Consider the following 26,569-nt stretch of genomic DNA (forward strand, 5'->3'; position numbering starts at 1 on the left):
GATATATGTGTCAGAGGTGGGGGGAACGAGGAGAAGTGGGAGACCACATTGGAGGTGGAAAGATGAAGTGAAAAAGTTTTGAGTGATTGGGGCCTGAACATGCAGGAGGCTGAAAGGCGTGCAAGGCATAGAGTGAATTGGAATGATGTGGTATACCGGGGTCGACGTGCTGTCAATGGATTGAACTAGGGCATGTGAAGCGTCTGGGGTAAACCAAGGAAAGTTGTGTGGGGCCTGGATGTGGAAAAGGAGCTGTGGTTTCGGTGCATTATTACATGACAGCTAGAGACTGAGTGTGAACGAATGGGGCCTTTGTTGTCTTTTCCTAGTGCTACCTCGCACAGATGAGGGGGGGAGGGGGTTGTTATTCCATGTCTGGCGGGGTGGCGATGGGAATAAATAAAGGCAGACAGTGTGAATTATGTACATGTGTATATATGTGTATGTCTGTGTGTGTATATATATGTGTACATTGAGATGTATAGGTATGTATATTTGCATGTGTGGACATGTATATATATACATGTGTATGTGGGTGGGTTGGGCCATTCTTTTGTCTGTTTCCTTGCGCTACCTCGCTGATGCGAGAGACAGCGACAAAGCAAAATAAATAAATAAATATAAAAATGAATAAATATATATGTACATATTCATACTTGGTCACCTTCATCCATTCATGATGACATCCCACCCCACAGGAAACAGCATCGCCACCCTCTGCATCAGCAAGGTACTGCCAGGAAACAGATGAAGAAAGGCCACATTTTGTCATTTGTAATGCACCAAAACCACAGCTCTCTATCCACATCACTGTCTCACAGACCTTTCTATAGTTTACCCTAGATGTTTCACCTGCCCTGATTCAGTCTATTGATAGCTTATCGACCCCAGTGTACCACATCGTTCCAATTCATTCGATTCCATGCACACCTTTCACCCTCCTGCATGTTCAGGTCCTGCTTGCTCAAGATATTTTTTGCTCATTCCTTCCACCTCCAATTTGGTCTCCCACTTCTCCTTGTTCCCTCCACCTCTGACACATATATCCTCTTTGTCATCCCTTCCTCACACATTCTCTTTCTATATGACCAAACTGGTTCAGCACACACTCTTCTGCTCTCTCAACCACTCTTCATTAGCACACTTCTCTCATACCACCACCCTCTCAATTGGTATTCATCCATACAGCTTACTGGGTGTACTAAACAATCTAGTACCTCTGTAATTCAAGCATTCACTTTTCTCATACCTTCAGTTTTGCTATGATCCATAAATACATTGAAAATCCTCAATAATCTATTATAAACACAGTAACCACTTTTATTATGGAATGCAACTGTAATACTATCCACTCCAGGTACTTTGCTACATTTAATCATATACAAGGGTTCCTCCACCTCTTCTCTCCTCACCTAACCACTTGCAATGACTTTTGCTTTGCATACCTCTTTAACAAACACCCTTCATATACCACCCTATCATCATACTCGCTTCATCTCTTTACCTCATCACTTCCTTTTACCACTTACCCATTTGCCCACTTCAGTTTTATTCCCATTTTTTCTCTTGTTTTTCCTACACTATTAACCTCCTTCCAAAACATTTGATATTCCCTGAAGTTTGCAGATACTTTTTCACCTCAACTTTCATTTGTCCTCTTTTATTTTAGCTGTGCACTTTTTTTTTTTTTGAGACCTCCTTCTTCTCTGTACGTACTGCCCATACATCTCTCTCTTCTCTTTCACTAGCAACTTTACTTCATCTTCCCAATATTCAATACCCTTTCTCACCTGTCTACCTTCCACATGCTGCTCACTTCTCTTGCACATGCCAGTACTGCTTCCCAAAATATCTCCCATTCCTTATGCACTCTCCTAGCTTCATTTACTCTCATATTTTGCCATTCTACTCTTGGTCTCTCCGGGTATGTCTTCACATACCTCTTTTTCAAGCTAATTGATTTACACCACCATTTTCTCTCCAATAAAATTTCCTCTTTTCCATAAACCTTTTTTAAATCTTCACCCTTGCCTCCAATAGGTAGTGACCAAACATCCCTCTGGGTACCTGCCTCGCCTATCAGTAAATTTGTAATGCAATAATGCCCACTTACCGTCTTTAATACTCGCCTTTAAATGCATGATTGGCATTCTGTTCAAATCAGGTATTTCCAGCCACTTGTCCTTTTTCAGCACGTATCTCCACTTTTCTGAATACCCCATCTCCCCTAGTTATACCTTCATCTGCCACATTACTCTTTTTCTTTTCTTTCGTACTATTCGCCATTTCCCGCATCAGCGAGGTAGCGTTAAGAACAGAGGACTGGGCCCTTGAAGGAATATCCTCACCTGGCCCCCTTCTCTGTTCCTTCTTTTGGAAAATTGAAAAAAAACGAGAGGGGAGGATTCCCAGCCACCCGCTCCCTCCCCTTTTAGTCGCCTTCTACGACACGCAGGGAATACGTGGGAAGTATTCTTTCTCCCCTATCCCCAGGGATATATATATATATATATATATATCCCCAGGGATATATATATATATATATATATATATATATATATATCAAAATAAAAATAATAACATATACATACACAGACATATACATATATACTCATGTGCATATTCATACATGCTGCCTTCATCCATTCCCGCCACACATGAAATGGCACCCCCCTCCCCCGCGTGTGTGCGAGGTAGTGCTAGGAAAAGACAACAAAGGCCACATTCATTCACACACACTCAGTCTCTAGCTGTCATGTGTAATGCAGCTCCCTTTCCACATCCAGGCCCCACAAAACTTTCCATGGTTTACCCCAGAAGCTTCAAATATCCTGGTTCAGTCCAGTATATGCATGTATTCATGTATGTGTATGGGAGTGGATGGGTCTCTCTTCCTCTGTTTCCCGGTGCTACCTCGCTGACAGAAGAGCAGCGATTAAGTATAATAAAATTAGTACATTAATACATTACTCACTTTCACATTTAAATTACTCATTACAAATACCCAGTCTCTTGCATCAAAATTGCCGACACTTTCACTCAGCTGCTCCCAACATTTGCTTATTATCTTTCTTTGTATGGCCATCTTTTCAAACCCTCTTTCATTTTTACCCAAATAGGTCTATTCCCACAACTCTTGCTTCTGTGGTAGTGCCGTTCATTCTTTAACTTTCACCTTCTCACTAACCCCATATGTGTGAAAGGAGAAAGTTCAGAGTAAATGTGTATAAAAGCAACATCATTAGGTTTAGCCATGTAGAGAGACAGGTTAGTTGGTATGTAAGTTTGAATGGAGAAAACTTGGAAAAATGTAACTACATATCAGAAAATAAGAGATATAAGGCAAGATTTGACAACCAAAAAATCAGCTGGCAACTAATAAAGAAACAGAATCCTTTGATATATATAAACATATTATGTCTCACAGGTAAGAGCTCTAGCATCAACATTAATTACATCTGTGAATTCACAAAGATAACAATACAGTCCTAATTAATATACCAGAAACTTGGTTTAATGAAAAATTGAAAGAAGAGCCAAGCTTGGAACAGTATGTAATGTTCAGAGCAGATAGAAATAAATTTAAACAAGGGGATGGGGTAATAGATGCCCATAATAAGCTAGAAGGCTAACAGAACAAATATGAGATACAATAAATGTGAACTAAGGATATGTGTAGCAGTTATAAGGGAATAAGTATACTAGGAAATGTTTATGCAAGATTATTGGTTGATAGAGTGATGGAAGTTACTACATGCTTCATAAGTTAGGAGTAAGGGGGCATTAGGAGAGATAGGGGATATGTGGATTGGATTTCTGTGGTGAGGATGATCATGGAAAAGTATGTTGCAAAATATAAGAACCCATATGCAGCTCTTATGGATCTGGAGAACTCATATAGAGTTGAGTAGAATGTTTTATGGGATATGTTTAGGATGTGTGGAGTAGGGGGACATCTGTTGGATGGTGTGAAAGCCTTCTGTAAAGAACAAGTGCATGTGTAAGAGTGGATGGAGAGTAGAGCAAAAGTTTTGATATACATGTGGGAGTGAGGCAGAGCTGTGTGATGTCACCATGGGATTATTATATATATTATTGTGCATAGAAAGATAAGGGAGGTGAAAGCAAAACTAGGGAAAAGAGGTATAGAGATGGAATGTGGTAGTGAAGTATAGTGGCTATTGACATGCCTGTTTGTGGATGATACTATGTTATTTGCCGAGAGTGAAGAAGAGTTGCAGAAAGTTGAAAATGTGTTTGATGTGTGCAAGTGTAGGCAGTTGAAGGTAAATGCAAGTAAAAGTAAAGTAATGGTGTTTGAAAGGAAACTGAGTAAAAGCATATATTTTGCAAAGCTCTGTGGAGCGAGAGCAGAGATTGTACTGAATTGCATCATAGTTATGGGGAGGGGAGAAAGACTGAAAGAGGTGAAAGAATTTAAGAATTTGGGTGCTATCTTGAGTAAGTTTGGTGATATGGAAGGAGAGAGAAATGAGAGAGTAGTACAGGGTAGAGGAATAACTGGGTCCCAGAATAAAATAATGAAGGGTAAAGGTTTAAGTATGGAAGTGAAGAAGGGATTAAAGGGCAGCATAATCCTCCCAACCCTGACCTCTACAGTGGAAACATGGACATGGAATGAGTCCCAGATATCAAGAATCCAGGCTGTGGAAATGAGTTATTTGAGAGGAGCATATGGTGGAATGAAGAAAGTAATGAGGGGGCATATGACAGATTTAGTATGGCAGGGAATGCACAAGGAATGAGTTCTGGAGTGGTTCTGTGGGCAGAATATAATACTTTCAGGTGGTTTGGTCTTGTGGAAAGAATGCAAGACAGGGAGTTTATAAGGAGATTGAGTGATAATTTGTATGATAGTGCAATGAAAGGGTTTGATGAGAGAAAGAGTGGAATAGCACTGGAGGGAGAAAATTGGTGGAAGAATGCATAGAGTGATGTGTTTGAAGGAGGCATGTAAGGACAGGGATAAGTGAAGACAAAGATCTTTTACTGTGGCCACCCCCTTGGTAGGAGTTCTTATAGGGAATGGGCATCTGAAATATAGATAGACAGATAGATGGGTAAGGCATGTGTATGAGTGGTTAGAGATAGATAGATAGATAGATGGGCAAGGCATGTGTATAAGTGGTTAGAGAGAAGGGTAAGTGTTTCTAGGAGAAGCTGGAACTGCGATAGGGCTGTGTGATGTCACCATGGTTGTTTAAGCTGTTTATGGAAGACATGTAAGGGGAAGTGAATGGAAGGTCTTGGAAAGAAGGGCAGGTATGCAGTCTGCTGGGCTTGGGAGGTTGCCCTTGATTGTTTACCGGTGATAGAGTACTAATGGAAGATTCGAGTCAGACTATGTAGGAGCTGCTGTCTGAATTAAGGAGAGTGTGTGAAAAGATTATGTTAAGAGTAAATGTGAATAAAAACTGTTATTAGGTTTAGCAGTGAAAAGAGGGGGGATTATTTGAGTGTTAGTTTGAATGGAGAGAACTTGAAGGAAAGGAGTGATGTTTTATTTGCCTTGTGATGGATATGGCAACATATGGAACCATATAAGCTAAAGTGAGCCATAGGGTGGGTGAGGAGGCAAAGGTCTTTGGTGCATTGAGGAATCACACGTGTGGAAAGAGAGTGTTCACAGTCTGTAAGGGCTACGATGAGTATTTTATAAAAGAGTAGTCCCAATGGTGGTATATGATGTGAAGTGTGGGCCAGAAACAGAAATTTAAAGGATAGAGTGAATGTGTTGGAAATGAAATGTTTGAGAACAGTATGTGGTGTAAGGAGGGTTGATCGAATAAGAAATGACAGGGTAAGAGAAAGGTGTGGTAATAAGAGGAGTATGTATGAGTGAGCTTATGAGGGTGTGTTGAAATGGTGTGGACATAGTGATAGGACAAGTAAGGAAGGGATGGTTAAGAGGGTATATATAGAAGTGGAAGGAAAAGGAGAACACTAAGGGGGATGTGGAAGGATAGATTGAAAGATGCTTTGAAGGCTTAGGATCTGAACATGCAGGAAGGTGTGAGCTATGCAATAGTTAGAGTGAACTAGAAAGATGTGGTTTACAGGGAGTGAGCTGAACCAGGACATATGAAGCAGTTAAAGTAAAAACAGAAAGGTCTGTGGGTTCTGGCTGTGGCTAGGAGCTTTGGTTTTGATGCAATATACATGACAACTGGAGAGTAGATGTGAATGAATGATTTTGTTTCTTTGTCTGTTCCTGGTGCTACCTTGTTGACACAGGAAATTGCAAACTTTTTTCAAATACTTGATTCCCATTTCCAGTGCTGGCAGGGTAACGCCAGAAACAGATGAAGAAATGGCCACATTTACGCACATACTTTCTCTAGTTGTCAAGTGCAGATGCACCAAAACCACAGACCCCTATCCATAACAAGGCCCCACAGACCTTTCCATTGTTGTTGATAAGACTGATATTTTCCTTGATTGTCTGTCTTGAAGACTATTTGGATTATATTTCATAACCACTTTGCCATTGTATGCTTTACCAAAATGTTATTTTCATAAGTACGTATCTTACGTAAAAAATTAGTATTGCAAGATAGTATAAGCAATGATCCCATTTTTCCCAAACAGGCAACCTTCCAAACACCATTTGTAAAATTAGGCCTGGCTCCAGAGGGTTGCTCTACTTACACCTTTCCTCAAATAATGGGACCAGGGAAAGCTGCAGAGATGATCTTCTTTGGTAAAAAAGTAAGTAAAACTCAGACATGTTGTATTGATTTTCTAGCAGTTCATCATCTAATACTATTATACTGTATTTAGAGTAATACACACAAATGAAGACTTTCCTACCCTTGTAGTAAATTTCAGTTTTAAAAGGTTGCTGAGGTTGTTGCATGAGCTGGGAAGAAATTGAAATTAAATGAAAGTGCTCAAGGGAGACCCATTTTACTATAATTGCTCAAAATTGTAACTTTTACTGGTCCTTGTCAAACACACTTGCTATTGTGGCAAATTTGAACAAGTTCCCATCACTCATCTTGTGTTGGGTCTGGAAGGTCTCTGTGTATTCATGCTTTGAAATTTAACATTTGAACTTTCATATATTTGATAACATTTTCATCTGTATTTTATAGTGAAATTGTGTGATCCTTGATTTGTAGTTTGCCCAATTGAATTCATGGAACAGTTCAAAGTAATCCATTGATGTTTTCTGCCTCCTTGTAAAAGTCCCTAAAGAAGTTTAGCATTTCATTTTTCCTGTTTTCTTTCAGCTGAGATTTGTTCTCTTTCCTTTAGCACTTGCTTAACACATATTCACCTGGAAGCACTGCATTATTGCTTTGATGGTATATCAGTTCTTCTAGACTTAATTGCCTAGGGGTGTGTTGTTACAGAAGTTATCCATAAAAGACTGTGGATGTGTCATTAAATCCCTGGGGATAGGGGAGAAAGAACACTTCCCACATATTCCCTGTGTATCGCAGATGACTAAAAGCGAGGGAGGGGAGAGCTGGAAATCCTCCCCTCTCATTTTCAGTTTTCCTAAAGAAGGAACAGAGAAGGGGCAAGTGAGGATATTTCCTCTAAGGCTCAGTCATCTGTTCTTAATGCTGCCTTGCTAATGCGGGAAATGATGAATATGTACGAAAAAAAATATATATTTATATTCATTTATTATACTTAGTTGCTGTCTCCCATGTTAGTGAGGTAGCGCAAGGAAACGGACCAAAGAATGGCCAAACTCACCCACATACACATGCATATACATAAATGCCCACACATGCACATACACATATCTGTACATTTCAACGTATACATACGTATACATACACAGACATACACATGCACATATTCATACTTGATGCCTTCACCCATTCCCATCACCACCCTGCCATACGTCACACACACACACACACACACACCTCGGCACGTGCGAGGTAGTGTTACACTCAGTCTCTAGCTGTCATGTATAATGCACCAAAACCACAACTCCCTTTCTACATCCAGGCCCCACAAAACTTTCCATGGTTTACCCCTGATGCTTCACATGCCCTGGTTCAGTACTTTGCCAGCACATCGACCACAGTGTATCACATCATTCCAATTCACTCTATTCCTCGCACACCTTTCACCCTCCTGTATGTTCAGGCCCTGATCTCTCAAAATCTTTTTCACTCCATCCTTCCTTCTCCAGTTTGGTCTCCCACTGCTCCTTCTTCCCTCCACCTCTGATACATATATCCTCTTTGTCAATCTTTCCTTACTCATTCTCTTCATGTGTCCAAACCATTTCACCACACCCTTTTCTGCTCTCTCAACCACACTTTTTATTACCACACATCTCTCTTACCCTTTCATTACTTACTTGATCAAACCACCTCACACCACATATTGTCCTCAGACATTTCATTTCTAACACTTCCACCTTCCTCCGCACAACCCTATTTATAGCCCATGCCTCGCAACCATATCACATTGTTGGAACTACTATTCCTTCAGACATACCCATTTTTGCTTCCTGAGATAACATTCTCGCCTTCCACACATTATTCAATGCTCCCAGAACCTTTGCCCCTTCCCCTCCCTATGACTCACTTCTGCCTCAATGGCTCCATTTGCTGCTAAGCCTACTCCCAGATATATAAAACACTTCACTTCCTCCAGTTTTTCTCCATTCAAACCTACCTCCCAATTAACTTGTCCCTCAACCCTACTGAAACTAACCTTGCTCCTATTCACATTTACTCTCAACTTTTTTCTTTCATGCACTTTATCAAACTCAGTCACCAACTTCTGCAGTTTCTCACTCGAATCAGTCACCAGCACTGTATCATCAGCGAACTACAACTGACCCGCTTCCCAAGCCCTCTCATCCCCAACAGACTTCATACTTGCTCCTCTCTCCAGAACTCTTGCATTCACCTCCCTAACCACCCCATCCATAAACATATTAAACAACCATGGAGACATCATGCACCCCTGCCGCAAACCGACATTCACTGGGAACCAATCACATTCCTCTCTTCCTTCTTGTACACATGTCTTACATCCTTGGTAAAAACTTTTCACTGTTTCTAGTAACTTGCCTCCCATACCATATACTCTTAAAACTTTCCACAAAGCATCTCTATCCACCCTATAATATGCCTTCTCCAGATCCATAAATGCTGCATACAAATCCATCTGTTTTTCTGAATATTTCTTGCATACATTCTTCAAAGCAAACACTGATCCACACATCCTCTACCACTTCTGAAACCACACTGCTCTTCCCCAGTCTGATGCTCTGTACATGCCTTTACCCTCTCAATCAATACCCTTCCATATAATTTCCTGGGAATACTCAACAAACTTATACCTCTATAATTTGAACTCTCCTTTTTGCCCTTGTACAGTGGCACTATGAATGCATTCCACCAATCCTCAAGCACTACACCATGGTCCATACATACATTGAATGCTATTTTGTGTTTGGCAGGGTGGCAACGGGAATGGATGAAGGCAGCAAGTATGGATATGTACATGTGGATTTGTCTGTGTATGTATACATTGAAATGTAAATGTATATATATGTGCGTGTGTGGGCACATGTGAATGTGGGTGGGTTAGGCCATTTCCTCGTCTATTTCCTTGTGCTACCTTGCTAACCTGGGAGACGGCGGTTAAATATAATAAATAAACAGTGTTACAAATTCTATCCTATCCTGGCAAGGATGCTAATTTTGATATGTTATGAATTCTAATCCTGGCAAGCAGGGTTGCCAAATTTGTTATACAACACAGGCTAACACTATCTTAAAGTCATGGGATTAAATCAAACAACAGCATTAAAACTACTTATAATAAAAAAACTAAAGAGCACAAAATAACAGAAACGTATGAATTAGGCACAAATCATTTATGTTAATGCTGAACATGAGTTTAACAGTCTAGGTAAGATTTCAAACCAGATCTCTTTCCTTTGACACTTTGTCTTCAGTAACATGATTCAAAATACACTTATTGTTAAACACTTATATGACAAGTTACAATACTCTATGACACTTGAAACTAATTGACAGAGGCAGTTCAACACCATAGAATTTACATCGCGCACTTCACTCGGGCTACGGGCTTGGGACATTTGAAACTAAATGACAGAGGCAGTTTAGCACCTTGAAATTTACATCGTGCACTTCACTCGGGCTACAGGCTTTGAGACAGAGGAAACCACTTACCTCGCTGGGCTAGAGAGGAATTGAGGCTCAGCGGGTGTCAGAGGTTTTTATTACAGTAGAAACAACTTGGATCTGCTCTATTACCCTATAATGCCACCCTTGATTGGCTCTAGGTCAAAAGTCTAGTTGTGATTGGAGGAGGGTGGCTCCTAAGTACCACCCCTACTTGGCTGGAGGGCCTCAGGTCCGGCTGTGATTGGAGGAGGGGCTATCCGTGAAACTGCTGGTTGGCTGGAGGATCCTAAGTCTGTCCCACATCTTGCCTAAGGCTCAACCTCCTCTTGTCCTGACAGCAACGACGCTGTACAGGAGGTTGTAGGCTGACCTCCCAACTTGACCTGATGCCTCGGATGAAAGGTCCAAGTATTATGGTTTACTGGATTGATGGTCCGGTGACCCTCTCAATCTCGGCCATCTGGTTTTCCTCAGATGGTTTGGTCAGGGGAGTGAAATCTGAGCCATTAGTGGAGGAAGGCCCTGGCCCTCGTCCTAACATGAAATAGCACTTACACCATACACAAAAATCTACACATATATATAGACGAACATGTGGGCACACACACACACGTTTGTAACAATATACTATATTTATTTATTTTGCTTTGTCACCGTCTCTCGCATTAGCGAGGTAGCGCAAGGAAACAGACGAAAGAATGGCCCAACCCACCCACATACACATGTATATACATACACGTCCACACACGCAAATATACATACCTATACATCACAATGTATACATATATATACACATACAGACATATACATATATACACATGTACATAATTCATTGCTCTCTCAAGCACACTCTTTTTATTACCACACATCTCTCTTAACCTATTATTACTTACTCGATCAAACCACCTCACACCACATATTGTCCTCAAACATCTCATTTCCAGCACATCCACCCTCCTGCGCACAACTCTATCCATAGCCCAAGCCTCACAACCATATAACATTGTTGGAACCACTATTCCGTCAAACATACCCATTTTTGCTTTCCGAGATAATGTTCTCGACTTCCACACATTCTTCAAGGCTCCCAGAATTTTTGACCCCTCCCCCACCCTATGATTCACTTCCGCTTCCATGGTTCCATCCGCTGCCAAATCCACTCCCAGATATCTAAAACAATTCACTTTGTCCAGTTTTTCTCCAATCAAACTTACCTCCCAATTGACTTGACCCTCAACCCTACTGTACCTAATAACCTTGCTCTTATTCACATTTACTCTTAACTTTCTTCTTTCACACACTTTACCAAACTCAGTCACCAGCTTCTGCAGTTTCTCACATGAAATAACAACCCCCCACCCTCATGTGTGCGAGGTAGCACTAGGAAAAGACAACAAAGGCCCCATTCGTTCACACTCAGCCTCTAGCTGTCATGTAATAATGCACCGAAACCACAGCTCCCTTTCCACATCCAGGCACCACAGAGCTTTCCATGGTTTACCCCAGATGCTTCACATGCCCTGGTTCAATCCATTGACAGCACGTCGATCCCGGTATACCACATCGTTCCAATTCACTCTATTCCTTGCACGCCTTTCACCCTCCTGCATGTTCAGGCCCTGATCACTCAAAATCTTTTTCACTCCATCTTTCCACCTACAATTTGGTCTCCCACTTCTCCTCATTCCCTTCACCTCTTGGTCAATCTTTCCTCACTCATTCTCTCCATGTGACCAAACCATTTCAAAACACCCTCTTCTGCCCTCTCAACCACACTCTTTTTATTACCACACACCTCTCTTACCCTATTATTACTTTCTTGATCAAACCACCTCACACCACATATTGTCCTCAAACATCTCATTTCCAGCACAACCACCCTCCTGCGCACAACTCTATCCATAGACCTGGGGATAGGGGAGAAAGAATACTTCCCACGCATTCCTCACGTGTCGTAGAAAGCGACTAAAGAGGACGGGAGCAAGGGGCTAGAAACCCTTCCCTCCTTGTATTTTAACTTTCTAAAAGGGGAAACAGAACAATATATATATATATTTTATTTATGATGGGTGATTTGAATGCAAAGGTGAGTAATGTGGCAGTTGAGGGAATAATTGGTGTACATGGGGTGTTCAGTGTTGTAAATGGAAATGGTGAAGAGCTTGTAGATTTATGTGCTGAAAAAGGACTGGTGATTGGGAATACCTGCTTTAAAAAGAGAGATATATGTAAGTATACGTATGTAAGTAGGAAAGATGGCCAGAGAGCGTTATTGGATTAAGTTTTAAGTGATAGGCGCGCAAAAGAGAGACTTTTGGATGTTAATGTGCTGAGAGGTGCAACTGGAGGGATGTCTGATCATTATCTTGTGAAGGTGAAGATTTGTAGAGGTTTTCAAAAAAGAAGAGAGAATATTGGGGTGAAGAGAGTGGTGAGAGTAAGTGAGCTTGGGAAGGAGACTTGTGTGAGGAAGTACCAGGAGAGACTGAGTACAGAATGGAAAAAGGTGAGAACAAAGGATGTAAGGGGAGTGGAGGAGGAATGGGATGTATTTAGGGAAGCAGTGATGGCTTGTGCAAAAGATGCTTGTGGCATGAGAAGCGTGGGAGGTGGGCAGATTAGAAAGGGTAGTGAGTGGTGGGATGAAGAAGTAAGATTATTAGTGAAAGAGAAGAGAGAGGCATTTGGATGATTTTTTGCAGAGAAAGGTGCAAGAGGTGAAAAAGAGGGCAAATGAGAGTTGGGGTGAGAGAGTATCATTAAATTTTAGGGAGAAAAAAAAGATGTTTTGGAAGGAGGTAAATAGAGTGCATGAGACAAGGTAACAAATGGGATCATCAATGAAGGGGGCTGATGGGGAGGTGATAACAATTAGTGGTGTTGTGAGAAGGAGATGGAGTGAGTATTTTGAAGGTTTGTTGAATGTGTTTGATGATAGAGTGGCAGATATAGGGTGTTTTGGTTAAGGTGGTGTGCAGAGTGAGAGGGTTAGGGAGAATGATTTGGTAAACAGAGATGAAAGATGGCAAGGCAGTGGGGTTGGATGGTATTGCAGTGGAATTTTTTAAAAAAGGGGATGACTGTATTGGTAAGGTTATTTAATGTATGTATGACTAATGGTGAGGTGCCTGGGGATTGGCGGAATGCTTGCATAGTGCCATTGTACAAAGGCAAAGGGGATAAAAGTGAGTGCTCACATTACAGAGGTATAACTTTGTTGAGTATTCCTGGGAAATTATATGGGAGGGTATTGATTGAGAGGGTGAAGGAATGTACAGAGCATCAGATTGGGGAAGAGCAGTGTGGTTTCAGAAGTGGTAGAGGATGTGTGGATCAGGAGTTTGCTTTGAAAAGTATATGTGAAAAATACTTAGAAAAGCACATGGATTTGTATGTAGCATTTATGGATCAGGAGAAGGCATATGATAGTTGATAGAGATGCTCTGTGGAAGGTATTAAGAATGTATGGTGCGGGAGGCAAGTTGTTAGAAGCAGTGAAAAGTTTTTATCGAGGATGTAAGGCATGGGTGCGAGTAGGAAGAGAGGAAAGTGATTGGTTCTCAGTGAATGTTGGTTTTTGGCAGGGGTACATGATGTTTCTATTGTTGTTTAATTTGTTTATGGGTGGGGTTGTTAGGGAGGTGAATGCAAGAGTTTTGGAGAGAGGGGCAAGTATGTAGTCTGTTGTGGATGAGAGAGCTTGGGAAGCGAGTCAGTTGTTGTTCGCTGATGATACAGCGCTGGTGGCTGATTCATGTGAGAAACTGCAGAAGCTGTTGACTGAGTTTGGTAAAGTGTGTGAAAGAAGAAAGCTGAGAGTAAATGTGAATAAGAGCAAGGTTATTAGGTACAGTAGGGTTGAGGGACAAGTCAATTGGAAGGTAAGTTTGAATGGAGAAAAACTGGAGGAAGTGAAGTGTTTTAGATATCTGGGAGTGGATTTGGCGGCGGATGGAACCATGGAAGCGGAAGTGAATCATAGGGTGTGGGAGGGGGCAAAAGTTCTGGGAGCTTTGAAAAATGTGTGGAAGTCGAGAACGTTATCTTGGAAAGCAAAAATGGGTATGTTTGAAGGAATAGTGGTTCCTACAATGTTATATGGTTGCAAGGCGTGGGCTACAAATAGAATTGTGCGGAGGACGATGGATGTGCTGGAAATGAGATGTTTGAGGACAGTATGTGGTGTGAGGTAGTTTGATCGAGTAAGTAATGAAAGGGTAAGAGAGATGCATGGTAATGAAAAGAGTGTGGTTGAGAGAGCAGAAGAGGGTGTTTTGAAATGGTTTGGTCACATGGAGAGAATGAGTGAGGAAGGATTGACAAAGAGGATATATGTGTCAGAGGTGGAGGGAATGAGGAGAAGTGGGAGACCAAATTGGAGGTGGAAAGATGGAGTGAAAAAGATGTTGAGTTATTGAGGCCTGAACATGCAGGAGGGTGAAAGGCTTGCAAGGAATAGAGTGAATTGAAACGATATGGTATACCAGGATCGACATGCTGTCAATGGATTGAACCAGGGCATATGAAGCGTCTGGGGTAAACCATGGAAAGTTTTGTGGGGCCTGGATGTGGAAAGGGAGCTGTGGTTTCGGTGCATTGTATATGACAGCTAGAGACTGAGTGTGAACGAATGTGGTCTTTGTTGTCTTTTCCTAGTGCTACCTTGTGCACATGCAGGGGGAGGGGGTTGTCATTTCATGTGTGGCTGGTTGGCGATGGGAATGAATAAGGGCAGACAGTATGAATTATATACATGTGTATATATGTATATGACTGTGTGTGTATATATATGTATACGTTTAGATGTATAGGTATGTATATTTGCGTGTGTGGACATGTATGTACATACATGTGTATGTGGGTGGGTTGGGCCATTCTTTTGTCTGTTTCCTTTCGCTACATCACTGGCGTGGGAGACAGTGACAGAGTATAAGAAATATAGATAAATAATTATTTATGATACTTAGCCGGTCTCCCGCAGAACGTTCTATGAAGAGGTATATACACAATGACCACTGGAAAGAGAAAATAAGGAACAGTGAGTACTTTCGTTTATTACATCTTAAGACAGAGCAGGGGAAGATACAAGTGTTTGAAGTCATTAAAAGCATAGAGGTAAAAAGATCGATTTTCATGTTTATGTACCTGAGAACACATAGGATTTCAGGTCCTGGATTTTTAGATGAACTGAAATGATTCAGTTCATTGGACAGAAGCTAAGATACTCAATAAATATACTTAATCAGTGTCAGAATAATGCATGGATATGTTTCTATAGTGGCCAGAATGATAAGCCTAAATGTAAGTTACCAAAGAATCCTTGTTTTTCTCATCCATGAGAATTTTCTCTTCTCGAATGTGTTCACATTCTCAAAAAACTTGATATGCAATTAGTATTCAAATATGACTACACCATCAAGAATGCCCTCATCAAAAATAGCCTATCAGCTAATACACGTGTTGTTTATGAAGCTCCATGCAAAGACAAACCAATTTTATTGGACAATCGGGGAAAGATTTGGTGGCTAGGATCTTGCAACATAATTATAGTGTTGGGATAGCCCAACAGAACAATGGCTTATTTCAACATAAAGCTGTCTTTAATCCCCATATTGTCTGGGAAGGAGCTAAAACCATAGCTAAATTAAAGTGTTTCAGTGAAAGAAATGTAATTGAATCATGTTTGATCTTTGTCACATTTGTGACAAACTATTATCTGAAATAATTATTAAGAAGTATCCACCAGAATAACCCTGTCCACACACCACATAAAGAGAGGAAGATCAGATGTCATATCACATAATTGGTGCGCATCTGCTCTCCACAGGGATTAATGATGTCTTGCATCACCGCTACCTCTGTGCTTTTAAGGACTTCAAAACTTGTATCTCCCCTACTCTGAGGATGTAATAAACAAAAGTGACCACAGTTTCTTGTATCTCCCCTCTCTGAGGATGTAATAAACAAAAGTGCTCACAGTTTCTTATTTTCTCTTTCCAGATATATATCTGGCAGGAACAGAAAACTATTGATATCAAACTGAACAGCCTAGTTATTTATCCATTTAGCTTTCATACCTTTAGAATGGTTATATATTTAGATAAGTCTCTTAGTGAACATACATATCACCTAAGTTGCAGAACAGCATGTTCAGTTTTTCAAGAACTTGAGGAAGAGTTACCATTTAGAAAACCTATGCTATTTACCAATTTTACAGGTAGATGCAGCGCAAGCATGCCAGTCACGTTTAGTAACCGACGTTTTTCCTGATACGTGCCCTGATCAGGTTTGGTCACAGATTTATGAATGGGCTCAGCTGCCACCCAGTACCTTGACCAGTGCCAAAGGGATGCTTAAAACTACTAAGAAGGACATTTTGTGCAAGGTTAGTCACTGTTGATAATGCTTGTAATATTAAGGTACATCCTATGTATATCTTATTGGAGTCCACCTGCATATGGTTACGATAATTAGGAAAAGTTACCTTTAGTAAGATTGTCATTACATGTTTGTACTTTACATGAAGGGAGTTTAACATTTGTGGGGTCCCGTTTTTTAAACTTTCTTTACTATCATTCCTCTTAAAGCTTTGTATGTCCAATGCATTATCCCATGCCCTCACTCATTTTATTCATCCACTACTATTTTAATAAAAATGTACTTCTGTACACATTTTTTAACACATTTCTTCTTTGATTTTTTCACGTCCTCTGTTTGCTCTATGCCTTTTCACTGTCTGTGTCACTGCTCTCACATCTGTCTGCCAAAGTAAGCAAATTTAAAACCCCTAGCCTTTTCTTGTGATTCACCTCTTTATTCTGGTACTGTCTTTGTTGCCCTCCTCTAGACCTTTTCCGTCAGCTCTTTGTGCTTCTTTAAATGTGGTGACCAAACTTGAATAGCACATTCTAGTTACACCTTATGTGGGATATGAAAAGCTTGCTAAATATTTCCTTATCCATGTATTTGAAAGAGGGACATGCAAATGAATATATGGGTGAATGGGTGAGTAGGAAAGATGGTAATAGAGAATTATTGCATCACATTCTAATTGACAGTCATGCAAAAGAGATACTTGTGAATGTGTTGAGAGAGACAGCTAATGGGATGTCTGATCGTTACCTGGTGGAGGCAAGGGTAAAGATTTGTTGGATGTTTTCAAAAGAGGAAACAATATGAGTGATAAGAGGGTGGTGAAAGTGACTGGACTTGGAGATGTGTGAAGAAATATCAGGAGACATTGGGTGTAGATTGGCAAAAGGTGGAAGTAAATAAAGCAAGGGGAAATGAATAGGGAAGTGGTACTGGTTTGTGCAAAAGAAGTGTGGCATGTGAGCAGGCAAGAAGGGATAGTTAGTGGTAGGATGACAAAGTAAAGTTGCTAGTGAAAGAGAGGAGAGGTATGCGGGCAGTTTTTACAGGGTAGGAGTGTATATGATTGGGAGGTATGCAAATACAAGAGAATGTAGTAGTAGGCCAAGAGGAAGGTGTATCACTTTACAAAGAGGGCAAATGAGAGATTGGGTGAGTGATAATTGGTAAAATTCAGGGAGAATAAGATGTTTGGGAGAGGTTAATGGTGTGAGAAAAACAAGATAACAAATGGGAACACTGGTGAAAGGAGCTAATAGGAAAGTGGTAACAGGCAGTGATGAGCTGAGGAGATAGAGTATTTTAAGGGATTGTTGAATGTGTTTGATGATAGGGAGGACGTATGTGAAGTGAGAGGGTCACTGAAAATTGTCAGATGAAGAGAAGAGGTGGTGAAAGCCTTTTGCACAATGAAATGTAGGAAGGCAGCTGGAGTGGATGGTATTGCAGTTGAATTTCTTAAGAAAGGGAGTGACTGTGTTGTTGATTGATTAGTTAGGATTATTTCTGTATGTTTGGATCTTTGCGAGTTGCTGGAGAATTGGAAGAATGCACATCTAGTGCCATGGTATAAAGGCAAGGGGGACAAAGGTAAGTGTTTGATCTACAGAGATACCTGGCAAGTTATATGGGAGGGTGGTGATTGAGAAGGAGGGTATTTACATAGCATCAAAGAGCGGAGGAACGATGTGGTTTCAGGAGTGGTAGAAGTTGTGTGGATCAAGTGTTTGTTTTAAAGAATGTGTGAGAAATACTTGGAGAAACAAATGGATTTGTATAAACATTTATGGAATTGGAGAAAGCATATGATAAGGTGGAAAGCTTCCAGAAGCAGTAAGATTTTTCATGAGTTTAAGAAGGAATTGAAATTATGCTGTTACAGAGAGGGTGTTACTAAGAGTGGATAGAATGGATCCAGAATGTTGTGGGTGAAAGACTGGAATTGTGAAGTATGCATGAGTATGTATACATGTGCCAGTGAATATGAAGACTGTGCGATGTAAGGATGAAATGAAACATTTTGGTACACACAAAATAATTTAGTGAACAAGGAGGACTGAGAGACCCAATTGGAGATAGAGGGATGGAGTGAAACAGATTTTGAGCAATCAGTCTTGAACATGCAGGAAGATGAAAGGCATGCACAGGATAGAATGAATTGGAACAATGGATAGAGTGAATTGGAACAGTGTCATATACTGGGGGTTGACATCCTGTCTGTGGACTGAACTAGGGAGTATGAAGCATCCTGGGCAAACCATGAAAAGGTTTGTGGGACCTGGTCATGGATAGGGAGCTGTGATTTTGATGCATTACACATGAAAGCTAGAGAATGGATGTGGGCAGATGTGGCCTTTCTTCGTCTGTTCCTGGCATTCCCTCGCTAATGCAGGAAACAGTGATCAAGTTTAAAAAAGAAAAGTGGAGTGTGATAGATACCTAGGAGTGGACAAGGAAGCAAATGGACCCAGTTAAGCAAAGGTAGGTCATAGGATGGGTGAAGGGGCAAAGGATCTGGGAGTGTTGAGAAATATGTGGGACGGCAAAAATAGGTATGTTTGGAGGCATAGTGGTCCCAACGTTGTTGTATGGTTTCAAGGCATGGGCTATAGATGAGAATGTGTAGAGAAGGGTGTACGAGTTGGAAATTTCATGTTTGGTAGAGGACAATATGTTGTGTGAAGGGGTTTGATCAAGTAAGTAATAGTTTAGAATAAGTTTAGAAAATAGTACAGTTCATAGCAATAACAAGTGATCACTCTGATGAGTAATGCTTTACTAGCAATTGGTTCCATCCTTGGGGCAACCAGTCTGATGTAAATTACATGTGTTATGGTGGACATACAGACTGGATTATTTACAATGTATATTGCATGATAACCTGTAGAAATACACCCAGTGAGTCTTGTCTCTTTAGGAAGAAGAGCAAGAAAACTATTATATGTAGAGGTAAAACTAGATATTTTGTAACTTTTAAATGCTGATGAGTTTAGTGTTATTATCACCAGAGCCTCCACTTATCAGATCCAGAGCAACTTCACCCAAGTGCTATTTCTAGAGCATTATTTTCATTCTCTTTCATCTTTGTTACATCAGCAAGGTAGCACTAGGAACAAACAAACGAAATTACCCCATTCACTTTGTTGATATCAATTTTTTAACACTTAAACCATAGCCCCATATCCACAACCATGCCCTAAAGACTTTTCCATGGTTTTTCCTGACTGTTTCATGTGTCCCGGTTCAGTCCATGGACAGCACATTGTCCCCTGTATACCACTTTGTTCCAGACCACTCTATCCCTTCACACCTTCTACCCTACTTGCATGTTCATGCCCCAAGCACTAATAATCTTTTTCACTCCATAAGCCCATCTCCAATTCAGTTTAGACATTCTCCTTGTTTCCTCTACTTCTGACACATACCCTGTCTATCAACATCTCCTCACTCATCTTCTCCATATGTCCAAACCATTTCAGCACATGATCTTGAACTCTCTACCTTACTCTTCTTATTACCACACTTCTCTCTTATCCTATCACTTCTTATATGAACAACCCTCCTTACACCTCATAATTGTCCTTGAACATTGCATCTCCAACACATTCACCTTCTTCCAAACTTTCTCATCTAGAGTCCACCCCCCTGCACATCCATACAGCACTGCCGGGACTACATCAAAAATGCCTGTCTTTGCCCTCACCAACAATGACAACTCTTTCCACACTCTAACTGCATCCAGGACCTTAGCCCCACTCATCCACCCTTTGACTTACTTCAGTTTCCACAGTTCCATTTGGTGTCACGTCCATTTCCAGGTATCTAAAACATTCCACTTCCTCCTGGTTCACTCCATTCAAACTCGCACTTCATCTAACCTTTCTAAACTGTTTATGCTGCTTAATATAATAAATATTCCTTTATTTACATTTACTCTCAACTTTCTCCATTCTCACACTCTCTCAGACTCAGGCACCAACTTCTGCAGTTTCTCATTTCAATCTGCCACCATTGCTGTGTTATCAGCACACAACTGATTCATCTCTCTCTCCCCCCATCCCTGACACTGCAGACCTGCTCTGCTCTCCAATACCTTTACGTTCATCTCCATCCCATCCATAAACAAATTGAGTAGCTATAGTGAAATCACATGCCCCTACTGCATACCCACCTTCACCTGGAACCACCCACCCTTTACTCTTCATACTTACACACACACATCTGGCTTGATAAACTCTTTTTAGCAGCTTTCTTATTACACTGTATATTGGAAATACTTCTATAGAGCATCTCTGTCAACCCTGTCATATTCTTTCATTAGATTCATAAATGCCACATATAAATCCCTCATTTTCTGTAAGTTTTTCTTGCACATTCTTCAAAGGAAATGCCTGATTCACAAATCATCTACCACCCCAGAAGCCACACTGTTACATCCATCTGAAGATTTGTTCATGCCTCTACCTTCTCGATCACCACTCTTTCATACAACTTGCAAGGTAAACCAAGGTAAACTAAGCAAACTTATACCTCTATAATTTGAACATTCACTTGTGTCCCTCCTCTCTTTATGTGGTGACATAGGTACAAGCATTCTGCCATTTCAGGTGCCTTACCATAAGCCATACATACATTGAAAATCCTAACAGTCAATACGGTCACCTCCTTTCTTGAGAAATTTGGCTACAGTACCATCCACTCCTTCAACTCTGCCATGAATCTCTCTCCTAAAGTACCTACTCAATGCAAACAACCTACACCTGCTATCCTATCATCAATCACATTCTGTTATTCTGCAAAATACTCCATCTCCTCTACACCATGCCTGTTACAGCTTTCCATTCTGTTTTCCTCACTCTATTAACCTCCTTTCAAAACATTTTCTTATCCTCCCTTAAGTTTGTTGACACTTATTCACCCCACCTTTAAGCTTCTATTCTGTATTTAGGTACTGAGATTTATGATAAACCAGCATTATTCTATGTTTTTAGGCATTTTATTCAACTTTTGTGTGCAAACTAGCTTAAGAAATCTGCCCAAGGAATGTAGACCACCATTATCCCTTTGAATGCTATGAAAAAATGTGATCCAATACCTAGTGCTGTTATTAAATCATGATTAATGAAGATATATCTCCAGTGTTAACTGGGAACCAGATATATCTGCTTATGATGCCTTACTCTGGGTGTTGAGGATTAGCCTTTCGTAATGCTGAGGTTACCTCCTTTGGGGCAGATGGACCCTGTTGTGCCTAACAACTCTTAAGGTAGTGTCTGTGTCTTTTTGAGATACTTTTTGTATAACCCTCCTCCTCCATATTGGTATGATCTTAAGGATCACAGGGTGATCCGACCCTGCAGAGAATTGTAGGCTAAGAGGCATGAAACACCATTCACTCTGGGATGTTAATGTGTTAGCAATTTTCCAGATTATTTCCCATTAAAATTTCTGTTTCATAAAACCTTTGTCTTCAGAAATGGTGACCACTATTGGGTTACTGTATGCAATAATGTTGCCATCATCAAAAGGAAGTTGCTAATGGATAGTGAGTAGGATTGGGCTGACACATTAGGTCACTAGTACAAGATAGACAGCGAGGGGTGAGAGGCATTTATTTCACCAGAAGGCAGGTGATAAACACAATTCTAAATCTTTGAGATCCTAGAGTCTCTCTAGGCTCACAGGACACCTCCCCAGAGAAAAAAATCTTTTATTTCAAAACCTACATTTTAAAACTTTTATTTTTTCAGGTCAATACAATGGAATGTGATCACCTTGTAGAAAGAATCCAAGATGGTGAATTCTTTGCTGCCATGATGAAATTCTTCAGTCAGAAGTCAAAGCTTTAAGGAACATCAGCTGTAATGCAGAGAGTGAAATGCATATTTTACTCCAACAAAGTTATTTCATGCAGGAATTTGCAGTGTACGTGGTGTTAAATGTTTGTTAAAGGTAACAGTGGTACTGTTTTGTTAATGTGCATTATAATTGTTCACAGTGGATTTTTACAGATATAGAAAGCCTGTTTACCTATAATTACTGGACCTCCGTGATGCAGCATTTATCATTACTGACTGTGACATACAAGTGAGCCACCATAGGCCTGGCTCACTGGTTCAAATCTTGTTTCAGTAGTTGGTCCACAGTCCACTCAGCTGTTTAACCTCACCCATGGAATTGGTTGATGTATTGGGTATGTGATATGTTCTTTCTTTCCTCTTTTCATACTTTGCCTCAAACAAAGGAAGAAAATGCTTCATTTGCTCGCATTCATTCTCTTGCTGTCGTGTTACACACTGAAACCACAGCCCCCTACAGACAACCATGCCCCAACAAACTTTCCGTGGTTTTTCTCTGTGTCATGTGTTGTGATTAAATCTATTGACCACACATTTCCCCCTGTATTCCACATCACTCCAATTCACTCTATTCCATGTACATCTTTCACCCTCCTGTCTGTTCAAGCCCTGAGTTCTTAAAATCTTATTTACTCCATCCCTCTATCTCCAGTTTGGTTTCCTCCTTTTCCTCGTCCCTTTCATTTTCGACACACACAACCTTTTTGTTGTACTTTCCTCTCTCATTGTCTCTGTATTTCCAAACCATTTCAGCACTCCCTCTTCAGCTCTCCAAACTATACTTTTTTTTTTATTACCGTACCTCTTTCTTATCCAGTCATTACTTAATCAGTCAACCATTGTCACACCACATACTGTCCTCAGACATTTCATATCCAACACATTCTCCTTTGCAGTGCATGCTTTGCATCCATACAACACCAGTGGGACTACGATACCTTCACATCTCGTTTTTGCCCTCCCAGGTTGTGACATCTTTCACACACTCCTCTGTGCTGTTCCTACACAACCTCTTATTACCTCTGTCAGGACTCATTAGGACAGTCCTTTCATACAGCCTCGGTTATATTGCAACTGCTACTGTCTGAGCCTTCCATCTCATTGGCAGTAGACTCGGACAGAAACCCAGAGACTCTTAGCAGCCAATGAGGCCAGAGACTAGGGGCCATAGATTTGTTGGACTCTATCATGATTATGCTTAAAATCATTCTGGTAAACAGGAACCGGCTAGAGTACATGAGTGAAAAAGCAAGTGAGGGTTAAGTGTATGGTGCTTGTAAGGAGAAGATGGCAGGACTATCTTGGTAGTCCCATTTTGATGAGACAGAAAGCAAGACCAGCAATCCTAACATAGAGAGTGTAAGATGGTTTCAGGCACCACTTTAATGCTCATCATTCAGTATAGTAGTACCACCTTGGGTGGCTGCTGTCAACAGCCTACTACCTAATGGATTGCTCGAAGGATGGGATAATCCTCGAGTTAGCTAGGGTATTGGAATGGGCAAGTAAACTACTACCTGAGCCCTCTTCTCGCTTGTAGCAGAGTAACGATATTTATGGACCACCTTTTGCAAATCTGTAATACCGTTTATCCATTAATACATTTGTTATAGAGATAAATTTTTCTTAGCTTTGTTAATGATTTGTATGTTTGTATCACATTTTGATTAGTTTGTATAGTTTTGTTGTATATCAAAGAAATATTGCCTTAGTTTTAGTTATATTGTATATCAAAGAAATACAAGAGTCTTGTTATGTGACCATACTTAGGGAGTGAGTTTGGTAGTTTGTGGGTTATGACAAGTCTTTCTCACCCATGTAACTAATTTCAGGGCAAATATTTGTAAAGAGCACAGTTATGCATAGGATTTGTTCTTTTTTGCTCAACATATTGTAAATATTATAACCTTTATTTAGTTTTAGGATTAATGAATTGTATAAGGATTTGCTCTGCAATGAAAGGGTGATTTAATTTTGTTTATTTATTATACTTAATCGCGTCTCCTGCATCAGCAAGGTAGTGCAAGGAAACAGACGAGGAATGGCCCAACCCACCCATGTACACATATATACACACAAACACCCATACATGCATATATACATGAATATACATTTCAACGTATACATAACATATACATACACAGACACATGTACATATTCATACTTGCTGCCTTCATCCATTCCCGTCACCACCCCACCACATATGAAATAACATCCCCCCCCTCCCCTACCAGCGAGGTAGTGCCAGGAAAAGTCAAAAAGGCCACATTCGTTTACACTCAGTCTCTAGCTGTCATGTGTAATGCACTTAAACCACAGTTCCCTTTCCACATCCAGACCCCACAGACCTTTCCATGGTTTACTCCAGACATTTCACATGCCCTGGTTCAGTTCATTGACAGCACATCAACCCCAGTATACCACATCGTTCCAATTCACTCTATTCCATACACGCCTCACCCTCCTGTATCTTCAGGCCCCGATCGCTCACAATCTTTTTCAATCTGTCCTCCCACCTCCAATTTAGTCTCCTTCTTCCCTCCACCTATGACACATATATCTTCTTTGTCAATCTTCCCTCACTCATTCTTTCCATGTGTCCAAACCATTTCAACACACCGTTGTCTGCTCTCTCAGCCACACTCTTTTTATTACTGCACATCTCTTAGCCTTTCATTACTTACTGGATCAAACCACCTCCACCCTCCTTCGCACAACTCTATCTATAGCCCATGCCTCATAACCATATAACATTGTTGGAACCACTATTCTTTCTAACATACCCACTTTTGCTCTCCGAGATAACGTTCTTGCCTTCCACACATTCTTCAGTGCTCCCAGAACCTTTGCCCCCTCCCCTGCTGTGTGACTCACTTCTGCTTCCTTTGTTCCATCCTTTGCTAAGTCCACTCCCAGATCTCTAAAACACTTCACTTCAAGTTTTTCTCAATTCAAACTTACCTCCCAATTAACTCGTCCCTCAACCCTACTGAACCTAATAACCTTGCTCTTATTCACATTTACTCTCAACTTTCTTCTTTCACAGACTTTACCAGACTCAATCACCAACTTCTGCAGTTTCTCACCCGAATCAGCCACCAATGCTGTATCATCAACGAACAACAACTGACTCGCTTCCCAAACCATCTCATCCCTAACAGACTTCATACTTGCTCCTCTCTCCAAAACTCTTGCATTCACCTCCCTAACCATCCCATCCATAAACAAATTTAACAAGCATGGAGACATCACGCACCCCTGTCGCAAACTAGCATTCACTGGGAACCAATAATTTTCCTCACATCCTACTCGTACACATGCCTTACATCCTTGATAAAAACTTTTCACTGCATCTAGCTGCTTACCTCTTAAGACCTTCCACAAAGCATCTCTATCAACCCTGCCATATGCCTTCTCTAGATTCATAAATGCTACATACAAATCCATCTGTTTTTCAAAGTATTTCTCATATACATCTTCAAAGCAAACACCTGATCTACACATCCTCTACCACTTTTGAAACCACACTGCTCTTCCCAAATCTGATGCTCTATATATGTATTTACCCTCTCAATCAATACCCTCCCATATAATTTCCCAGGAATAATCAACAAACTTATGCCTCTGTAATTTGAACACTCACCTTTATCCCCTTTGCCTTTGTACAGTTGCATTATGCATGCATTCCACCTATCCTCAGGCACTTTGCCATGATCCGTACATACATTGAATATCCTTACCAACCAATCAACAACACAGTCACCCCCTTTTTTTAATAAATTCCATAGCAATACTATCCAAACCCACCGCCTTGCCGGCTTTCACCTTCCGCAAAGCTTTCACTACCTCTTCTATTTTTACCAAACCATTCTCCCTGACCCTCTCACTTTGCACACCACCCCAACCAAAATGCCCTACATCTGCCACTCTGTCATCAAACACATTCAACAAACCTTCAAAATACTCAGTCCATCTCCTCACTTCATCACTACTTGTTATCACCTCCCCATTATCCCCCTTCACTGAGGTTCCCATTTGTTCCCTTGTCTTACGCACTCTACCTCCTTCCATGACATTTTTTTTTTTTTTTTTTTTTTTTTTTTTATACTTTGTCGCTGTCTCCCGCGTTTGCGAGGTAGCGCAAGGAAACAGACGAAAATTTAGTAATACTCTCTCACCCCAACT

General features: G+C 40.7%; 1 protein-coding gene across 8 annotated transcripts in view; it reads left to right on the forward strand.

The window, feature by feature from the left end:
- The window catches only part of LOC139767500 (enoyl-CoA delta isomerase 2-like), a 99,528-nt gene extending 75,172 nt beyond the window's left edge, over positions 1-24,356 (forward strand). For all 8 annotated transcript variants that reach the window (XM_071696983.1, XM_071696928.1, XM_071696978.1 and 5 more), the window contains exons 7-9: positions 6,610-6,729; positions 16,372-16,539; positions 22,277-24,356. In XM_071696983.1, the coding sequence (XP_071553084.1) occupies positions 6,610-6,729; positions 16,372-16,539; positions 22,277-22,375 (387 nt within the window). In that variant the 3' untranslated portion in view covers positions 22,376-24,356. The remainder of the gene's footprint in view (positions 1-6,609; positions 6,730-16,371; positions 16,540-22,276) is intronic.
- Positions 24,357-26,569: the final 2,213 nt, after the last annotated feature.

This window comes from Panulirus ornatus, chromosome 4 (assembly GCF_036320965.1).
Source record: "Panulirus ornatus isolate Po-2019 chromosome 4, ASM3632096v1, whole genome shotgun sequence".
NCBI classification, from domain to species: Eukaryota; Metazoa; Arthropoda; class Malacostraca; order Decapoda; family Palinuridae; genus Panulirus; species Panulirus ornatus.